At 38.6% G+C, this 18950-nt stretch overlaps 1 protein-coding gene across 2 annotated transcripts; it reads left to right on the top strand.

The window, feature by feature from the left end:
- Positions 1-738: 738 nt before the first annotated feature.
- On the top strand, positions 739-16863 carry LOC128544753 (transmembrane protein 11, mitochondrial). 2 transcript variants are annotated; one of them, XM_053515010.1, is made up of 4 exons: positions 739-954; positions 4389-4507; positions 6200-6264; positions 15679-16863. In XM_053515010.1, the coding sequence occupies exons 1-4, from the start codon at positions 858-860 to the stop codon at positions 16196-16198; spliced, it is 801 nt and encodes a 266-aa protein (XP_053370985.1). In that variant the 5' UTR covers positions 739-857; the 3' UTR covers positions 16199-16863. The 2 variants fall into 2 exon arrangements, with proteins under 2 accessions (XP_053370985.1, XP_053370984.1); XM_053515009.1 differs by lacking the exons at positions 739-954; positions 4389-4507; positions 6200-6264 and adding an exon at positions 13610-13690.
- Positions 16864-18950: the final 2087 nt, after the last annotated feature.

Raw genomic sequence — 18950 nt, 5'->3', positions numbered from 1 at the left:
TTTATTTGTCACATGTGTTACTGTACAGTGAAATTCTTTCTCATTCCAACAAAGCTGGCATCAGAACCCCTGAAGCAGATAGGGTCAAGGAACCTACAATGGCAACCTGGTGGAGCTGGGGCTAGACCCAACAACCTGCTGATCAGCCACTCAGTGCCACCATGCCAATAGAATAGTTGTATTGTCTTTAGTAAATGAATAATTGTTGTTGGTCTTTTGGCTGCTCCTGTCGATGCGTCGCCACAGCGGACCATTTGATCTGAACAATAATTTGGCGCAGGTTTTATGCTGTTCTGACGCAACAATTCCATTTTATTCAGGCTCAGGACTGGCACTGCATCCAGTGGCTGGAAATCAAACCCAGGTGGCAGGTGAGCCACCAATGCCTGCCCAGATACTCAAAGTCTATAATAAATGAATTTTAGTGCCACATGTGACAACAAGCAAATATAATTTTAGCTGACATTGCTATGGACATAAGCATACTCTGACTAATTACAGCTTAGATTTATTGTTTACACAGGGATTGGAATGAAAGAGTAAACTAAGGGAATAAATTAATACTACTAATAACAAGAGTTAAGAAAATAAAAGGTGGTCTGTGGAATACGCAGAGCAAGAGTGTTTGGGCGCACCCTGGCGGTGACGCGCTGTACGCGCAACCACGAGGCCGCGCTTCAAAACATTGCCCGCTGCTCCCGATTGGTCGAGAGGCGACACGTGACCTTACAGCTGATTTCCTTGGATGGAGTGTTTTTCGCTTGATGTTCGCCTCGCGCTGCCTTGGCTATGACTGCGCTTCTGGGAGATTTCAGATCAGTCGTGGCACACTGACCCGCAGCGCTCTCTGAGACATCATGGCCCAGGCTGCTCAGATGAATGTCATCGAGATCAACAGCCCCATTCGCGTTGAACACGACAAAAGACGACGCCAGTTCAGCATCCGTTTCAACGGTAACGTGACATTTTCGGCGTTCGACGCGCGCGAGCCTACTGCTCGTTACCTTTGTTTTCGGAAAAAAAAGCCTCAGTGACACGGGTTAGCCTGCTCTGCTAGTTAGCCCGTTAGCTCTCTTACTAGCATGAGAATGTCTGTCGGGTTAACTTTTGTTTTTGTTTTTTTCCCCTCTAGAGTTGTAAGTAGTGGAAACGGTGAGGTGTTAATCTGTCGAGTGTCCTTAAAACTCATGTCGTAAAAACAAGTCTTTCCAGCTCTTGTCGTTTAGCTTAGCTAGCTAGTAATGTTTTTATTATTGTTGTTATTATTATTATTGTTGTTATTATTAATAATCCCCCCCACACACCCACACCCACACACATTAACCAGCAACTCATCCAAAGGTTTAATACAACAAATCCAAGTTCATTGTACAGGCTTTGTTGTTATTGTTCAGTTCCTTCTGTTACTTGGTCTTTAACATTAAGAAAGAAAAAAAAAACATATTTTATTTATTGCTTCAGCAGCCAGACAAGCCAGTTCTCGTCTGACTTCCTGTTCCATCAATAACAGATTTTATCAGCGGAAAACAAGCCAGAGAGCTATTTTTAGTTCTATCCTTTATGTGGTGTTTATACACACTTTATGGTACAGTTTCATTCACAGTGCACATAGATTTCTACTCACACCAACATTTGCATTTGTAACAGTCAAGGTGATAGAAGGCTCTTGATCAGTTTAAGTGCCTCAGGATTAATCTGTGTGTGTGTTTTCCTTTCCTTCAAACATGCCTGCAATGGAGTTAATGCAAAGTTTTTTATTCCAGTTAAATGAGATACCTGCTCGCCTGTTACCTTATAACACAGCGATGATGTGAATTTGTGCCATTGCAAAAGTTTGCATCCACTCCAGAAAATAAAGTGAATAAATACAAAAGTTAAACAAATCTCGGACAGTTAAAAATCGTCAAGGTCAATTTTATTTGTAAAGTGTTGTCCAAAGTACAATGGTGTACATCGTATATTGTAAATATAAAATAGACGTTAAAGTAATAAACAATGTAAAAACACAACAACGTAAAATAATAACAGTTAACAACAATAAAACCTAAAGTGAAATACAAAGAAATGTCTTGGTACGAATTGAATCTGATTCAATCTGATAAGATCAATTAAACAAATATTAAAAGCTAAAAAGAAAGAAAGAAAGGTCTGTAAAAAAATTTATTGCGACTTAAAGACCCGGTGCCTCTGCCATTATGGTGGAGCAGGTTCTTCAGACTCCCTCTATAGAGTTTGCGATTTCTTGCTAGTTAATACTATTTTTCTCCCCCAAATCACTTCTCCCTTTGTTTTCTGCCAGCGGTCCGGGGATGTCCTTGTGGTCGTTTGAAGTCATAGGGCCACTGGAACATTGCTCGAGTTGTCCAACAGTTGTTGTCTTGTCGCACAACGTTTCCAGTTCATCTGAGTTTCTGTTCTCTGGCATCTTCATAGGTGTCCTTGAACTTGGTTTGCTGCCAAATGTGTTCATGTCGAGAAATAAAACACATAATGGTGTGCTGTTACAGAAAAACAATCAACAAGGAATCAGTGTGACGTTAATGATTAAGGGGGTTTTACCTTTCTTTTAATTATTAATTTTCCACTTTCAACATTTTATATATATAAAAATAAGTGAGAGAGAGAGATGGTCTATATATTTATAGATTAATGTATCTTCTTGATCTCCGAGGTAAAATATGTAGATAAATAAAAAAATGTAAAAATATATTGATTCACAAATTATTGGCAAATCGCTGCAGTATAAGTGAAATAAAACACTTTGGGACGTGGAAAAATAATAAACAATGTGTCAGTGTGACATTAATAACCAGGATTTTCCCTTGTTGAAAGTGATTATTTCCCACGTCCCAAAGTGTTTTATTCCACTCATACCTCAGCGACTTGCCAACAATTTATCAACCAATATATCTTTTTATGTGCCCACATTCCACAATGGAAATTCGTAGACAACTTGGTTCATTTTGTCACTTACTTTAGCAGATATCAAACATTGTTTTCTCTCTCTCTCTCTTTCTCTCTCTCACTCTGTAGGACAAAAAAGTTGGCAAGTTGCTGCGGAATAAATCACTTTGCGGTGTGGAAAACAATCACTTTCAGGAAGGGAAAATCCTTATTATTGATGTCACACTGACTCCTTGTTGATTATTTTTCCACGTTCCAAAGTGTTTTATTTCACTTATACTGCAGCAACTTGCCAACAATTTATCAGCCAATACATCTTTTTATGTGCCCACATTCCACCATGGAAATCCATAGACAACTTGGTTCTTTTTGTCACTCGCTTTAGCAGATATTTACAGTTGTTCTTTCTCTCTATCTGTCTCTCCTATCTATCTCTCTCCACAGCTTTGTCCTTAAGGCATTTAGGACAAAAAAGTTGGCAAGTCACTGTGGAATAAATCACTTTGGGACATGGAAAACAATCACTTTCAGGAAGGGACTCCTTTGTGATTATTTTTCCACATCCCAAACTTTTTTTAGGGACTTGCTACCAATTTGTTAATTAATATGTTTAAACTTTTTTAGATTTACATATTTCACCTTGAAGATTAATAAGATACATTGGTCTGTCCATCTATATACTGTATATAATGCTTTGGAATGTCTTTGTTCTTGTCTTTACTAAAGTAATTGTTAATACTTTAGCAGGTATTAACAGTTATTTTCTCTCTCTCTCCCTCTCTCTCCCTTTCTCTCTCTGTCTGTCTCTCTGTCTTTATGCAGCTTTCTCCTTATGGCATTCCCATGGTGATTAAAAACTTAGACTCCTGCTATCAGTTTAAATAAATATTTCTTCCCAGAGAACCTCACCATATCTGTGACTATAAGTTTTCATTTTGTGATGACCCCACAGGAGGGTTAGAATGGAGGTGTACGAAGTGACCCGTCATCATAGTGTCCATTGTACAAGCCTGTGGACGCAGTGTTATGATCTAAGGTTGCTTCAGTTAGTCGGGTTTAGACTCAACAATGTTATGTGACAATAAAACTAAGTCAGCTAATGACCTGAATATATTAAATGACCAGGTTATTACATATATATACTTTTTGATTTCTTCCCTGATGGCACGGGTATAATCCAGGACACAAATTGTGAAAAAGTTTTTTCACACATAAATTCACCACCGAACTGTACACCATAATCAATGCTAAAGGTGGTCAATGAAACCATGAAGTGTGCGACTTTTTTTAGTGTTACTTATTCTGTGTATTATTACACATTCTAAAAAAATATTGTTAATGTAATATATTATGTTATGCTGACATATTACAAATACGAAGATCAACAAAATAAATGGATATGTTGATATTTTTACTCATTATTCATATCTTAAAATCTTAATATCTAATATCCTAAAACATCATATTTTTTTTCTGTGTGCTAGGTTCTTATGATAGAGCTGTTCTGCTGTATGAATATGTGGGGAAGAAGACGGTGGATCTGCAACACACTGAGGTTCCCGATGCTTACAGGGGGCGAGGAATCGCCAAACACCTGGCCAAGGTTGAGTATTAGACTGTTCCATCTATTTCAGAGTGAACCAGTATGGTTCTAGCTATATGTGGTTCTAGCTATATATGTACAAGCTATTTAAATTGATTGAATGAATCAAATTTATATATGTATCAGTGCATGTGTTTGTTAGCAAATCAGCTATAATGAGAATTGATGTGTACATGCTACAATCCATTACTGCCTGATTCAGAAACAGTTCTGTACCACAGCGTTAGTGAAATTGTGGTTCTAGGTAGAACGTCTCGTGTGCAGGCCAGTTTATAGGTTTATATTAGTTCAGAAATGTTTAATATGTTCCTTTCAATTTTCAGAAAGAGGAAGGTTTTCAGTATAGAGAACTTTTTTGGTTTCTCGGTGACGAACAAGCAGATTATCTTCCTGTAACAGTATGTCCTGTCCCGTTTATTCATTACATCATTATCTTATGTAAGTTAGGAGGGCGGCTGCATTTGTGAGTAATTTATTAAAAGCTTGGTGCACTGTTTGCTATATGCTTAAGTGTAAAGGCTTTTGTTTGGCCTTACCTCCTCATTTCCTGTGTTGTGCTGGTTAGCGTTTTTTCCATTTAATGACGATCATGAGTCAGCAAAATTTGCTACCATGATGGAGAATAGAGTCTATGATAGTGTTTGTATTTTGGAAATGTTTTTTTTATTATTATTATTAGTAGTAGTATTTATTTAATGTTAATTTTAGAGTTTATATAATTAAAAGCTTTATAAACAGAAATTTGAATGAAAAATTCAGGATTTAAAAATTATCAAATAAATAAAATGTAGAAAATGTAGAAAAATAATATTTTTTGGCTCACTCTAGTCACGATTTGTTTTTCTACACAGCCTTCACAAAGTCATTACTTTTTTTTCTGAGAATCTTTCACATTTATTTGTTTAAGAAAACTTATATCTAAAAAGACGTTTTATTTCTAAATACAAACAATGTGTATTTTTATCTATATAAAACTAAACATTGAAACAAAGAGGGTAATTTATTTTTGTATTTAGGATATAGAAAAATGGAAGTATATTTTGTTTACAATAATGATAATTACATTTACTAATTCATATTAAATATTGATTAATAAATGTAATTGTTATAATTGTAAACCAAATATACTTCCATTTTTCTATATCCTAAATACTTTAACTATCTACCAAGTGGTTAGCTATTATATTTTTAATGATGTACAGTTCCTCCTAGCTTCACTGCACATGTGCAAATTGTACTGCTAATAATGCGTACTTTTTTTGTTTGTTGCTGTTGTTGTTTCCCCACATAGCCGCACCTAACCCAACCTAATTAGAGAGCCAAGCTGATGCGCAATTCAATCACTCGCACCCACCCAGTAAAAAAGAAAATCTAAACCACCATCATCTTTTGGGCAAACCTCCTCAAATCATCCTACACCTAACATTTCTATCTTTTTTTTTGCTTGTTTGTTTATCATCTGAGTTTTCTACGGATATCATTTAGGGGAAAATGTGAGCCAGTAAAAAAAAAATCTGTCTGCTTGTTTGATGAATGTGTGTGTAATGAGCGACGCAGTGACAGGCAAAAGAAAGCAGAATGTGTTTTTTTTTGTGTGTGTTTGCAGATGCCGTAGGTTATGGGTCAACCCATATAATGCTGCATTTTTTACATGTGGATATTTTATTGTGAGATATATTTTTTTCCTTTTAGGCAGCAATGGATTTTGTGGTTGAAGAAGACCTCAGGGCTCACTTGACCTGCTGGTACATTCAAAAGTATGTGAAAGAAAACCCTCACCCTCACTACCTGGAACACATCATCCACTGAGAGAGTTGCCAACAGGACAGTAATAAGACTCCTGATGCTGACTGGGTGGACAGGGCCTTTGAACTCCTGGGGGTGGGTGGGGGGTTGAAGGGAACTGGTCTTCAGTGAGCAAGAGACTGTGTGTATGTAAGACAGAGGGAAAGAGAGAGAGAGTGAGAGAGAGAGTGAATGTTTGGAGCTGACAAGATAGAAATTATCAGCAACTGTACAGACAACGCTGCGGACGTATCTCTGACGTTTGGGCCATGTGTTCCACATAAGAGGGAGGACAGACGTGTGCTTTGTAAACAAGTGGGCCTGTTTTTACAGCACTAATGACTTTTGGGATCCACGTGCCCACATGCCCAAACAGGGTTCCATGCATACCATCCATGGAAAAAAAATGAAACAAAATAACACAATTTTTGTTACTTTATTAGCCTTTTTAGCTTAACGCTTTAAAGTCCAAGTGGTGCTCAAAACACACGCATGCAAAAAAACACTCATTTGATTGGAAGTTAGCATAGACCACTGCAACAGCGATGTATTGTGTGTGTGTGTGTATAAGTGTGTATTTATAACCATATGGAAACCAGGGCCGGTATGGAGTTTCCCTTTTGCACCACCATCCACTGTGGGGCAGATGTTCTCAGGATTGACAAGTCAACACTGCCCTTCTGGACAGGGAGTGTGCAATGTGTGTTTGCATAACAGAACCATTGTTTGAGATACGTCATCTCTCTGTGTTCGTCAAAGTCGGAGTGTGTGTAGGGTAAATGTCTATATGTGTTGTTCAAATACCTACCTATCCCATGGCCTTATTAAACATGGTGTCCGTGAAGGTCGCCAAAAAACAGGGTAAGTAAGGTGCTCAAACTACAGCGGCACAGTCTGCCCTTATACTGTAACATCTGTAGCAACATCTGACATTTTATTGAGAATCAATATCAAGGTCATGCTCTGTGAATATTCAGAGGCTTGGCATAGTCTGCAGTGACTGTTACAAGATTGATTTACACAGGTAATCGAGGCCTGACGTTCATAATTTTTTTTACACGTTCATGTACTCTATATTAACATTCAAGTTTTAAAATAAAAGTAGATGTGTCAAGTCATTTTTCTGTCCTTGTTATTTACTTTATTATTTAAGAACTTTATTAACGTCTTAAGGCCTATTTAATAATCTTATCAGGCCCGGATTGGCTAATCTGAAGGACCGGGAGAATTCCTGGTGGGCTGGTCCGTTTTTTGGCCGCGAGGGCCGGTGTCCTCAGCTACCTGCACTCACAGCAGTCGCACTTTTTATTTATTTATTTATTTTTTTTTTTACCATAGTCTTACTCTTTTTATTCATTATTTTACTGCAGCTCCACTTTTTTTATTTATGTTCTTGCAGCCCTATGAGCAGAATGCAGCCTGCAGGTTAATGATGACGTAATTATCATTTGACTCCCCCGACAGCTCAATCAGTTGTTAAGAGATAGGCGAGAGATGAAAAATGGATAATAAAACGCGCAAAGGTGGCGCTGAAAAGGCCAGAATTAAAAAAAAGAAAGCTTTAGAAACTGACGCGGCCAAATATACTAAGCTGAGTATATTTTTCGTTAAAACCAGCGGCAGGGAGAGTACAACAACACAAAGACGATGAAACGGCCAGTAAGTTAACGTTAAGCTAGTTAGGAGCAGTTCAAACCACCGTTCATTTTTATGTATCAAACTTTTTCTTGTACTGTAGCTCTTCAGCAGCAGCAGCCTCCAGTCCAGTTTGCTGCTAACAGTGAAGAGCCAGGCCCCGTAACGTTACCAAGCACCCGTCATGAGCCCAACACACTAGAATGGGCAGGTAGAATTGTTATTGAGTGAATATAACAATAAGAATTATTTATATTGATATTAATGAATATTACACTTGCTCAATGAAAAATGTACTGGGATAATAATGACAGATGATTCACTACATTAATAAATCTGACTTAGCTTGATCAGAAAGAAATATGACCATTTTTTTAATTTCATGCAAGAGACTGATGCTCTCAATGTGGAAAACACAGGTAAGCTGTTGTACCACAGTCTGTAAATAAGCAAACATGATGACATTAGTTTAAATATAACAACATTCTATGCTCAAGTGTTACTAGTGACCTATTATGTTTTTATTAAAAGATAGTAAATATACTTTTATTTATATTTATATAATATATTTATATTTTTCATAAATATGAGAACATTAAATATTTTTTATAAAAATGATAACATAACATCTATATTTACCCTTTAAAGTTATAAAGCAGCTGTTTTTTTAATAGACAATAAAATTTCATTAGAAAGTTTAATAAATTTTATTTTAATCTTTATTTTATACATAAAGCTTAATATATATTTGTATTTATTTGATATTTTTTCATTTCAAGGTTTGGATATTTATGAGCACTAATTCTTACAGAAAATAGATTCTGATACTGTTAAACATTACATTGTGTTAACTGTTCAAATAAATCTTCACTGTGAAGCAACACTTAAGCTACTGTATTTGCACTGAATTGGAAATGACAATATTTTAATATAATCAGTCCTGAACTAAATTGGGCCGGTCTAAGGCTTGAAACTCTGAAAATGAGTCCCCCTCCGGCCCTGAATCTTATAATATTAAATACTGTACACAAGTGCATTAAGCCAAGTTTTTAGGATCACATGCTCATTCATGCAATTGTTCAATCAGCCAATCATGTGGCACACCGTTTTAACCTAAAGCTTTTTTTAGCTATATTACTTCAAACATCAGATCTGGGGGAAAAAATCTGAGGCTACACTGGATACAGGTTTACTGAAACGGGGCAGTTGAAAATAGACAGAAAAAGACCAGATAATATTTTCCACACTTACTGTAAGCTGCCTTAAGCTGCTTTAAATCTATACCGATCAATCATAACATTAATACTGATTATAAATTATATACAAGAATACTGATGACAGGATCATGGTCACCCAAGGCTATAGCAAAAACCTAGCCTGTCTGGTCCAATCCCACAAAAAAGCCGACTTTGGCTAGGATAGAAAAGCACCAGCACACCAGAGTGCACCACAACCTGCCATGCATGGGCCCAAGCAGACAACCATGGAGGCCTCACCCCGCAACCCACAGCACATAAAGTATCTGCCACCAACATCCTGTTGCTAGACACTCAGCACAAGGTGACACTAAGGGAAAACTACTAAATACTGGCTTTTATGTTTTGTGTTGTACTGATATTACTGAGCTGTATAGTCTCTTGGAGGTATATTTGATACCAGTCATATCTGCAGGGTCAAGCTGTGTGAAATCATTATAAGAGCTCTAGTTGCCTCACATCCCTACTGAGTGATCTAGACGTTTTAAATTAAAAATGAAGCAGAATTCATGTTTTCACACTTTGATAGATTTGTCCTCTGCCTACTGTGTCATTTCTTTCCCGACATAAATGTTGCTCAAGTCATTTCCCTATTTCAGGAAATGTGTTTATCTAAAATAAAAAAAAAATTATTTTGTCCTGTTTCAGATGTGCATATGTCATATATTGGGGAAGAACAAGACTTTTTGCCAGAATCATGTATACCCCATAAGTAGATTTTCTCAATCAGCTTGTAAGAACATACTTATTATTCTCAACTTTGTATATGTAGTTATTAGGTATGTACAGGTTGGTATTGTGGTGATCATGTAAAAAAAAAATCACCTGATCAACAAAATTCCTTATTTTTATTGTTTTATTCTATGCAAATATATGTTCGTAGATAATTTTAGACACCGACGAACCACAGATGTGATGCATGGGCTATCCTGAACAGAAACTCAATTATGATGAAAGAGAAGGAGGATCTGCAAATGTCAATTAACCCGGTAACAGGGTCACTGAGTGCACTCGCTGTACTCAGCAGCAGCACTGGTGATCTAGTAAAGAGTGATTAAGGATTTTCGCCCAAAAGCAAGGCTTTCAAAGTCTTTGTTTCAGACACATCCAGTGTAATGACTGGAATCAGGAATGTAACCAAAGGCCAGTAGTGCTATGTATCTCCAGTCTTTTTTGCTTAACAATCAGTTTTTTATTTTTGCTAAAGGTTTGTTATTCACACCAGAAACTTTTCATAGGCAGTACATTGTGTCTTATCTGACATCATTACCATACATTGTGCATTTTATTGTCTTCACAATAGACCACTGTCTCTTTCCAGATGTTTGAAGGGGTATTTCTCCTACGCAGACCACGACACTGGGCTAGACAACATTTTTTAAACGTATTTTGCCAAATGGACATGCCATGCCAACGGCCTCTTGTAACCTGCTCACATACAATGGCAACTTGGAAATAATTCTCTTAAATGCTGGTTCCTACTTTAGTGATTTTTTTGCTAATTATTGCTTGTTTTATAATTGTGATTTGCCATAAACACGCTCTGATGTCATTAGCGAAATGCAGTGGTCAATGACTTGACTCAAAACCATTAATTCCATTCTTCATTAACTTGCTGATTTTAACACATACACACAATGCATCACAGTTATCAACAAACATATTTAAGTTCACTTTCCCAGACATACCATAAAAAAACATGACATGGAGCTTCTACATCTGCCTATGATCATGCACAAAAGAGGTTTGTAGCCCATGCCGGCAAGCTGCCAATCACTACTGGTAACCATGACACACTGGTAAACCACAATCTTACCATATGACTACCCACAGATCAACACGACTTATGAATGTGTAATGTAGAAAGTGATCTTAAAGGAATAGTTTAGATTTTTCTAAGTCTGTCTTAATTCAAAATTAAGTGCATTAAATTAGGACTCGGTCGTTATAACTTTTCCTGCTCTGTACACTGACTGTGTCTATCACGGAAGTTGTGGAATTTGGCCCCCGATTACTTACATTGTACTCTTATTCCGGGTGACAAACTTCCAGGTCGGTGTGCAGAACAGGAAATTTTATAACCGACAAGACCTATTGTAATTAAACAAATATGTGCTTGAAATAACATTTCAGACATCTTCATTTGCCTTATATAATACTGTATTTCTGAGTGTTCTGTCTGAATTCATGTCTCTAAGAAGTCTAATTGCTTGAAATGAAGTCTCTCAGTGGTCTTGCTGCCTGCCTTAAGATGTCTAGTAATATTAAAATAATTGCATGAAACATTCAGCAGACCCAAATCATGTCTCTAAGACAGTGATGTCCAATCTTTTCCAGACAGGGTCTGTGCAAGCACAAGTTTACATTTTAACCAAGAAGAGATCACTCCTTCAGCTTATTCTTGGCTGGAATAAAAACGTGCAAACTCACAGGCCCTTTCTGGAGAAGATTTCTGGACACCGCTGCTCTTAAAGGTCTGGCTCCCACATATCAAGTTTCTGACAGATGCTGCTGTCTCAGATCATGTCTCAAGAAGGTTTTGCTCCATGAAATAACAGGCTAGCTTTCTTAAATAATGTCTCAAACTGCCTCAGAACATACCTGTCCTCAGATAACATCTTGAGTTTTGTTGGTTTGTCTCTAAGTGGTCTACCTAGCACAAGTCACTTCAACCTTGAAGGGTGGTTTTGTTTCGAATCATGTTTCCGAATGGCTTAACATCCTTAAATGATGTCTCCAAATGTTTAAAATTATTTATAGTGTTAGGGAGGATGCTTTAACACCTCAAAATAAATTTCTTGCAGAGTGTTGACAGTGTGGTCAGAAAAGTGCGGACGTGCATTGTCATGCAAGATCACCCTTTTATAGCAGTCCTTTGCATTCAATCCGAAGTTAACCTGCGCCAGAGAATAAAATCAAAATGTTGAGTAGAAGTAAAGTTATGAACACACAAACACCTGCACCAATAGATATTAATTAGAAAAGCTAAACTGAATGTTTTAACTGGGATTACTTCATATTTTCACCACTGAAATAACAGCGCTGAAGTGATGTGCATGGTGGCTTAGTGGTTAGCACTGTGGTTAGCCGTGCCCCTGCAGGTCCTGGGTTTGATATCTGTGTCAGGTCTGTGTGCATGGAGTTTGCATGTTCTCCCTGGTGGGGTTGCTTGGTGAGGTTCCTTTCGGTTCTCTGATTTCCTCCCACAGTCCAGAAACATGCAGATTAGGCTAATTGGGGTTTTCAAATCGCCTGATTGCCTGTAGTGTGTGAATGTTGACTGGAGGTCCTACCACGGTTGTAAAAATAGAAATACATACAATGGTCACCAGTGGCCTCCACGATCCCTAGTTAGACTACAGAAGATCCTGTGTAGAGGGTTGGATGGATGGATGGAGTTGTTTTAAGACAAAACTTAATCTTCATCCAATCTACTTTTTCGGTTTCTCATCTGTGATTAACGGTCTGATTACCAAACAGAGAGTGTATTCGGCTAACGACGAAAGAAGTGCAACTTACTAAAATACTTAACGTTACAGAATGTTTTTTTTTTTTTGTATTAATAAGTTAGGCAGAGGGTTCTGCTATACAGAGAGACAGACAGACATGTATGTGGGCTTCAACCTGAATTAATAATAAAATTACTGATTACATTGAACCTGATCCACTTAATTTTAGCCTTAAACTTTTACCCATTTCTAAAAATTGTTTTCCCGCCAACGACGGGTACTTCCGCTAGTCTGGTTGTATTCATTTGTGTATTAAACTTGATGGGAGCTAAGTAAGCGTTTCTCACTTTTGACCCATTTGGCACGTTTCCCATAACGCTCGAGCGCGCGATGCTAAACCAGAGGCAAGTGTACGAGACTCGGGCCGTGTGCAGTGCGCTGCTACAGGGGGAGACAGTGAGCGGAAGGTTGCACGTGCGGCCGTGCACAGAGCACTAGCTCTGCTTATATCGCCTCCTCTCGCGTGCGCGTGCCAGCTCGCGCGACAGCCGACGGGTTCGGACCTCAGTGCTGAAGCGTGGGAAGGACACAGTATGGGTAAGTCTGAGCAAGACCTAATGAGCTATACTGCAGTCACGTTAAGGCAAATCAAGATTGCCGGTGCAGAGCCTATTGTGCAACGGTTTTATATAAATATAAAAACACATAAACGGTATTGTCCTTGCGTTCGATGTGTGCGCTTATGCGTTAAATAGGAATTTATTAATAATTTCAGCACACTCTGTTCCGTATATGTCACACACCTGACCTCTAAATTGACTTTTTTTTTTTGCGATATTAATATCTTCAGGCAAATAGAAGCGGTAGGCGCTTCGTTAGCCAGTCGCCTCGCGGGTAGTGTAGTCTTTTGGCTTTCATATCCAAGTATAACCCTAATTGCGAAAACTACGCTACCCATGATGCACCACTGTACATTTTTTTACGTCAGCGGCAACGCGCTAGTTGTCCAAGATGGCGTCGTTCGGAAGGAGGCGCGGTGTCCCAGTCAACAGGGAGAGGTCAGTTAAGAATAAAACATTATCTCAAAACCACGTTAATTAATAAAACCCCCCGTGTTCGTGTTGAGCCACCAGTCTGTGCGTTTATCTTTACACTACCGAGCTGTATGGTGTTTGAAACGGCACAGGGAAGTGTCAAAACATTGTTTGCCTCATGTGATGTTTTTCTTGGCTTCTTTGCTCAATAACTAGCTAGCTAGCTCGAAAGCGTTAAACAGACTAAAATGTTTGTTACGTTGTAAAATAAACTAACAATGCAGTGAAACTAGAATGTGCTTATAAGTCAGTTTAAATCGACAAGACTAGTTTTATTAATCAGAAATGTGCCCCCTGTGTTAGCTAGCAAAGCAATTCAGGATACAAGTTATTAAACTGTCAGCTAGTTTAGCAGTCACTGCCAACCAAGTCATGTAACCTGGCTAGTTAGTGACTTGTAGAAAACAAATTAAACGTCAAACTGTATTATTTCTAAATAAACTAATAATTTTGCTCAAACTAGCACAAGAAGTCACAAGGTTGAAAGAAAAGGGATTTTTTTTTTCCAAAGTCTCATAAACCAAACTTACCTCTTAGTAAAGTAATAAAAAACACACACACACATTTTCATTTTCTTAACCTAGATATCATCTAATAATTAGAAATATAATGTTTTGGTGTGCACTGTTTATGTTTATCAAGTGAAAGCACTTAAAATGATTAACCCGTGCCATTTTTGGAAGGATACAAAAACACAGCCATATCAGAATTACAGCTTTTAGGACAAACTCCAAAGCAATAATGAGACTAAGAATGATAATAATAAAGATTTGAGATTTTAGTGTTTTTATGATCTTTATTTATTTTTGTAATCATTTCTAATGGCAGTTACATAGGTTACTGATCGGAAAGTTTGTGGGTTCGAGCCCCAGCACCGCCAAACTACTACTTTTGAGCCCTTGAGCAAGGCCCTGAGTCTGACCCCAGTTTCCTAAGTGGAATATATGGGGAAAGACATATTTCACAGTGCTGTAAGGTACATAACGAATAACAGAACCTTTATCTTAATCTTAAAATAAATGAGAGCTTCACATTATCGGCACTCAAGCTCAATCATGTGCATCCCGTGAAAATGGCCAAGTATGACTTTCAGCCTAAATGTTTAACCAGAAATTTTCAGTTATTCATACGTTAAATCGGTTTCCATACTACTTATTCTGTTCAGGTCGTGGGGGCCCTTGGGCTTGAAGCTTGAGGTGGGATGCAACAAACGGTGCAAATCCATTACGGGGCGCGCACAGTGATTCCGTTAGTATGCGCTCATGCGAGTGACATTAGCGATGTTCTTTGCTAATTTTTCTGACAAAACAGTCTTTCCGTTAATGTGTGTGTGCTTGTGTGAAATTCAAATGAGAGAGGAGAAAGGTTTACTGTGTAAGATGAGAAGGGGAAGGCTGATTCCTCCTCTTACTTCACACACATACACACACAAACAGTGCCTGCGCGCACAAACACACACTTATCTGTCAGGATTAATAAAAAAAAAAATTTAAAGTAAAGTGCAGGTTAATTTGTTTTATTTTTACTTATATTTTGTGTTAATTATTTTATGTGAATTTTTTGTGGAACGAATAATTCGAGTTTCTGTTATTTCTTATGGGGAAATTTGCTTTGGTTTATGAGTGTTTTGAAATATGAGCCCACTTTTGGAATGAATTATGCTCATAATCCAAGGTTCCACTGTACTAGAGGAAACCCACCATGCAAATTCAAAGTACACAGACCAGGAAAAACTCAAACCCTCGATGGTGTTAACTAGTGCATTTCCGTTAGTCGTAATTAACTATTAATGATAGTTAATTATTTGTTTTAAAAGTATTAACAAAGCCGAGCGTAGAAACTCTAGGAAATACTGTGAATGTCTTTATTCAATAATATAAAATATATATATATATGGATTTGGTGTTTTAAGAACCATTGCTTGATTTGCTGACTTCTTTTCTTGTCTTTAGGGGAGTGATGGCGGCGGCGGGCGAGTGTTACATCGTGCACGAAATCTACAATGGTGAGAATGCACAGGAGCAGTTTGAGTACGAGCTCGAGCAGGCGCTAGAGGCACAGTATCCCTACATCGTCATCGAGCCGACACGCATCGGAGACGAGACGGCGCGCTGGGTGGCCGTGGGGAACTGCCTGCACAAGACAGCTGTTTTAGCGGGCGCTGCGTGTCTTTTTACACCGCTGGCACTGCCCCCTGATTATTCTCGCTACGTAGCTCTGCCCGCTGGCGCCCTCAGCCTGGCCTGCGCCGCCCTTTACGGCATCTCCTGGCAGTTCGACCCGTGCTGCAAGTACCAGGTGGAGTATGACAGCAGGAAGCTCGCACGGCTGCCTCTGCACACGCTCACCTCGTCCACGCCCGTGGTGCTGGTGCGCCGCGACGACGTGCACAGAAAGAGACTGCACAACACGATAGCGCTCGCCGCCCTGGCCTACTGCGCCAAGAAGATCTATGAACTGTACGCTGTATGAACGTACAAACGCATACGCACACACACAGAAACACCCACACACGTATACTGATGCATCATCTCTCACACACCTCACACACGTACACATATATACACTTGCTGGGAGAGAGGTGAAAAGCACTACTAAATACAAGACAGCAGACACAAATGTGACAAAAAGCCAGCAGGCAGACGGATGCAGGAACGGAGAGAGGGAGAGAGAGCGCGCACGATCACCCAGGACGTGAAGAACCTAGCAGTGCTCTCTGTCCCTCTTTTTTCTCCCCGTCACAATTTTCCCATCTGTGCTCTTCAACGGAATACCGGGCAGGAAAGGGACAACGAACGGATGAGACGATGCAAGCGGGAGGGAGGGTGGGGTTCTGTTTTATTGGAGAAGTAAGATTCTTCCCCTGTTTATCTGCACTGTTAAGTGACATCAGCAATGCGCTTGACAACCTCCCCCATCCCCCTCCCCTTTCTCTCCTTATCTCTCGCGGAGCTCCTGCACCTGCGCAGCGACTGTCAGACCGCCATCGTGCGCGTGGTGGACAAGCGAACACAGACATGTTTTAAGTATTACTTTGAAGCCCTCTCCCTCTACCCTACCCCTCCTCCCTGTGTAGTTTTACTGTACCCTGCCTTGGTGCATCACCTTTTCATTAAACAGTAGGAGATTTAACCTCACCATCACCTTTGCCGACCTTTTATTTAACTTTTTAATTTTCAGTGTGATTTTATTAGTATTTTGATGGAGAATAAAAGTGATATTTTCTGACGTACTGCTGGTGCATGAGCGTTTAAAACAAAGCTGACCTTTCGTTAGTCTGGTTTAAGAGTAGAAGGTTTTTGCGCTTCATTGGCCCAGATAAATGTAACTTATTACTCCACTGTGAGCGCGCTAGCACCACTTGCTTTCTGTAAATGGGTGTTTTCTTCATTTTCTGAACCTGAGAAATTGTCAGGTTAGTCAAAAAGTGCCATCGCTATTTCTGCTTTTTCACAACCACAGTTTCTACCAGGGTTCATCTCCTGTTTAAAAGTTTAATTTGCTATTCAAATAAGGATATCTAATATCCAAATATGTATAATTATTGTTGTTAATGTAACAGGTTTGACCCGTGTAGCTGAAGGGATGTGAAAATGAAATTAAGTTATTGTGTTGGAAATTTAAGTCTGGACTTAAGACAAGGTTCAGGTCTTAAACACAAACTGGGTCTTGAAGAAAGTACATCGTAGATATGTTATTAGGGTTATAACGCCTGGTGTTGAAGTTGTCTCTCGTTCCAAGCAACATAGGTTCGTGAGGAAGAATTTGAACCAGGTGAAAATGTGTTCCTTCTGTAAGTATGGACAATTATAATTCAAGTTACTTGTACATGACTAAAAGGATAAAAAAAATTAAATGAAGTTACCGTGTTGAAAATGGAGCTGTGGAAGCATCTGCGTTTCACGAGTGTGTATTTATATCACGTGATCGATGGTTTCTTGCTTCATAGAACACCTTTATTTTCAGTTGTTGTTTTTTTTTTCATTTTTTGTAGAGATCCAGAAAATGTGGAGCATTTACAAATGACATCTTTCAGACGTACTTTTGCTTGCCTTTTTCAGAGCAGGAATATAGGTCATGTTTACTAATTTTAGGCTTTAAACACAAATTAGGTCTGGATGTAATTGGTTACTGGTAACCCTAAGGTTCAGGAGGGTAAAATACAGAGTACCTTGTAAAATACGGAGCTCTTCATTAGTTGCGTAGAAGTCTACTGAAATATACTGAGTTTAGAAGATTTAAACGGAACGTGTTTTCATGGAAACGAGGCAAACCGCATCACTCCTTCTGACAAACTTTAACCAAGACCACAAAGCCGTAACTGGGCAATAAAGTAGCCGATATCTCTTGAAGGTGTGAGGGGATGGTTAAGTCTTCTTCTCTAATGTAAAATGTCGAGGTTATCCTTCCAACCTGATGCAACTGGTTTGGTCATTTGCAGAGGACTGGCTGATTAAACAAGTAAATTCCTTTTCTTTTTACCTGTGATTGGAATCGCCAGGGAAATCCTGATATAATATCACAATACCTAGCTGCTGATTAGATTTGTATTGCGATTCTGGTGATGTTTTTAGAAATATCCCCACTATACATTATTATTATTATTTTAGATTTTGTAATTATTTGGTTCTACTTCAGTTCAATCACGCAAATAGCTCGTTTAACAAAAAATAGACACTGCAGTGCACCAGATACCGATATTTACAAGCATACACTATTTTTAGTGTGTAAGTGAATGTATAACTGTCTAAAGTCTGGTATATTGTGTGTTTTGTAAGCGTGCGGGAGAAATGAGTCGGCCTCACCGGGTTCAATCTATCACTCCGGAAGCACGATGATAAAAAATGGCTGTCTTGATGGAGAATGATCCTAATTTCGGAAAATCCTTTCGAAACAGAGTTCATAGTCCGAAACAGCCTAAGACAAAACGGTGTCCGGGATTCCTCTCACGCTTTAAAGGTGCAGAGAAAAATTTGTGAAAAATGTATTTCCTTAGGTACGATTATGGTTTTTGGCCACATGATGGCAGTGTAGGAAAGGGGACAGATTTAGTAAAATGGATTAATATGCTTTACTTTATCGGACTTGAGAACAAATCGGACTTACAAACGCACTCCCAGAACAGAACTTGTTCATAAGTCGGGAACTACCTGTATATAATAAATTTTGAATTCAGTTTGACTATACATGAATTGCCACACAAACAATCAAGATACATCACTGA

This window comes from Clarias gariepinus, chromosome 16, assembly GCF_024256425.1.
Source record: "Clarias gariepinus isolate MV-2021 ecotype Netherlands chromosome 16, CGAR_prim_01v2, whole genome shotgun sequence".
Lineage (NCBI taxonomy): Eukaryota > Metazoa > Chordata > Actinopteri > Siluriformes > Clariidae > Clarias > Clarias gariepinus.
This window is presented reverse-complemented; position numbering and strand designations above follow the sequence as displayed.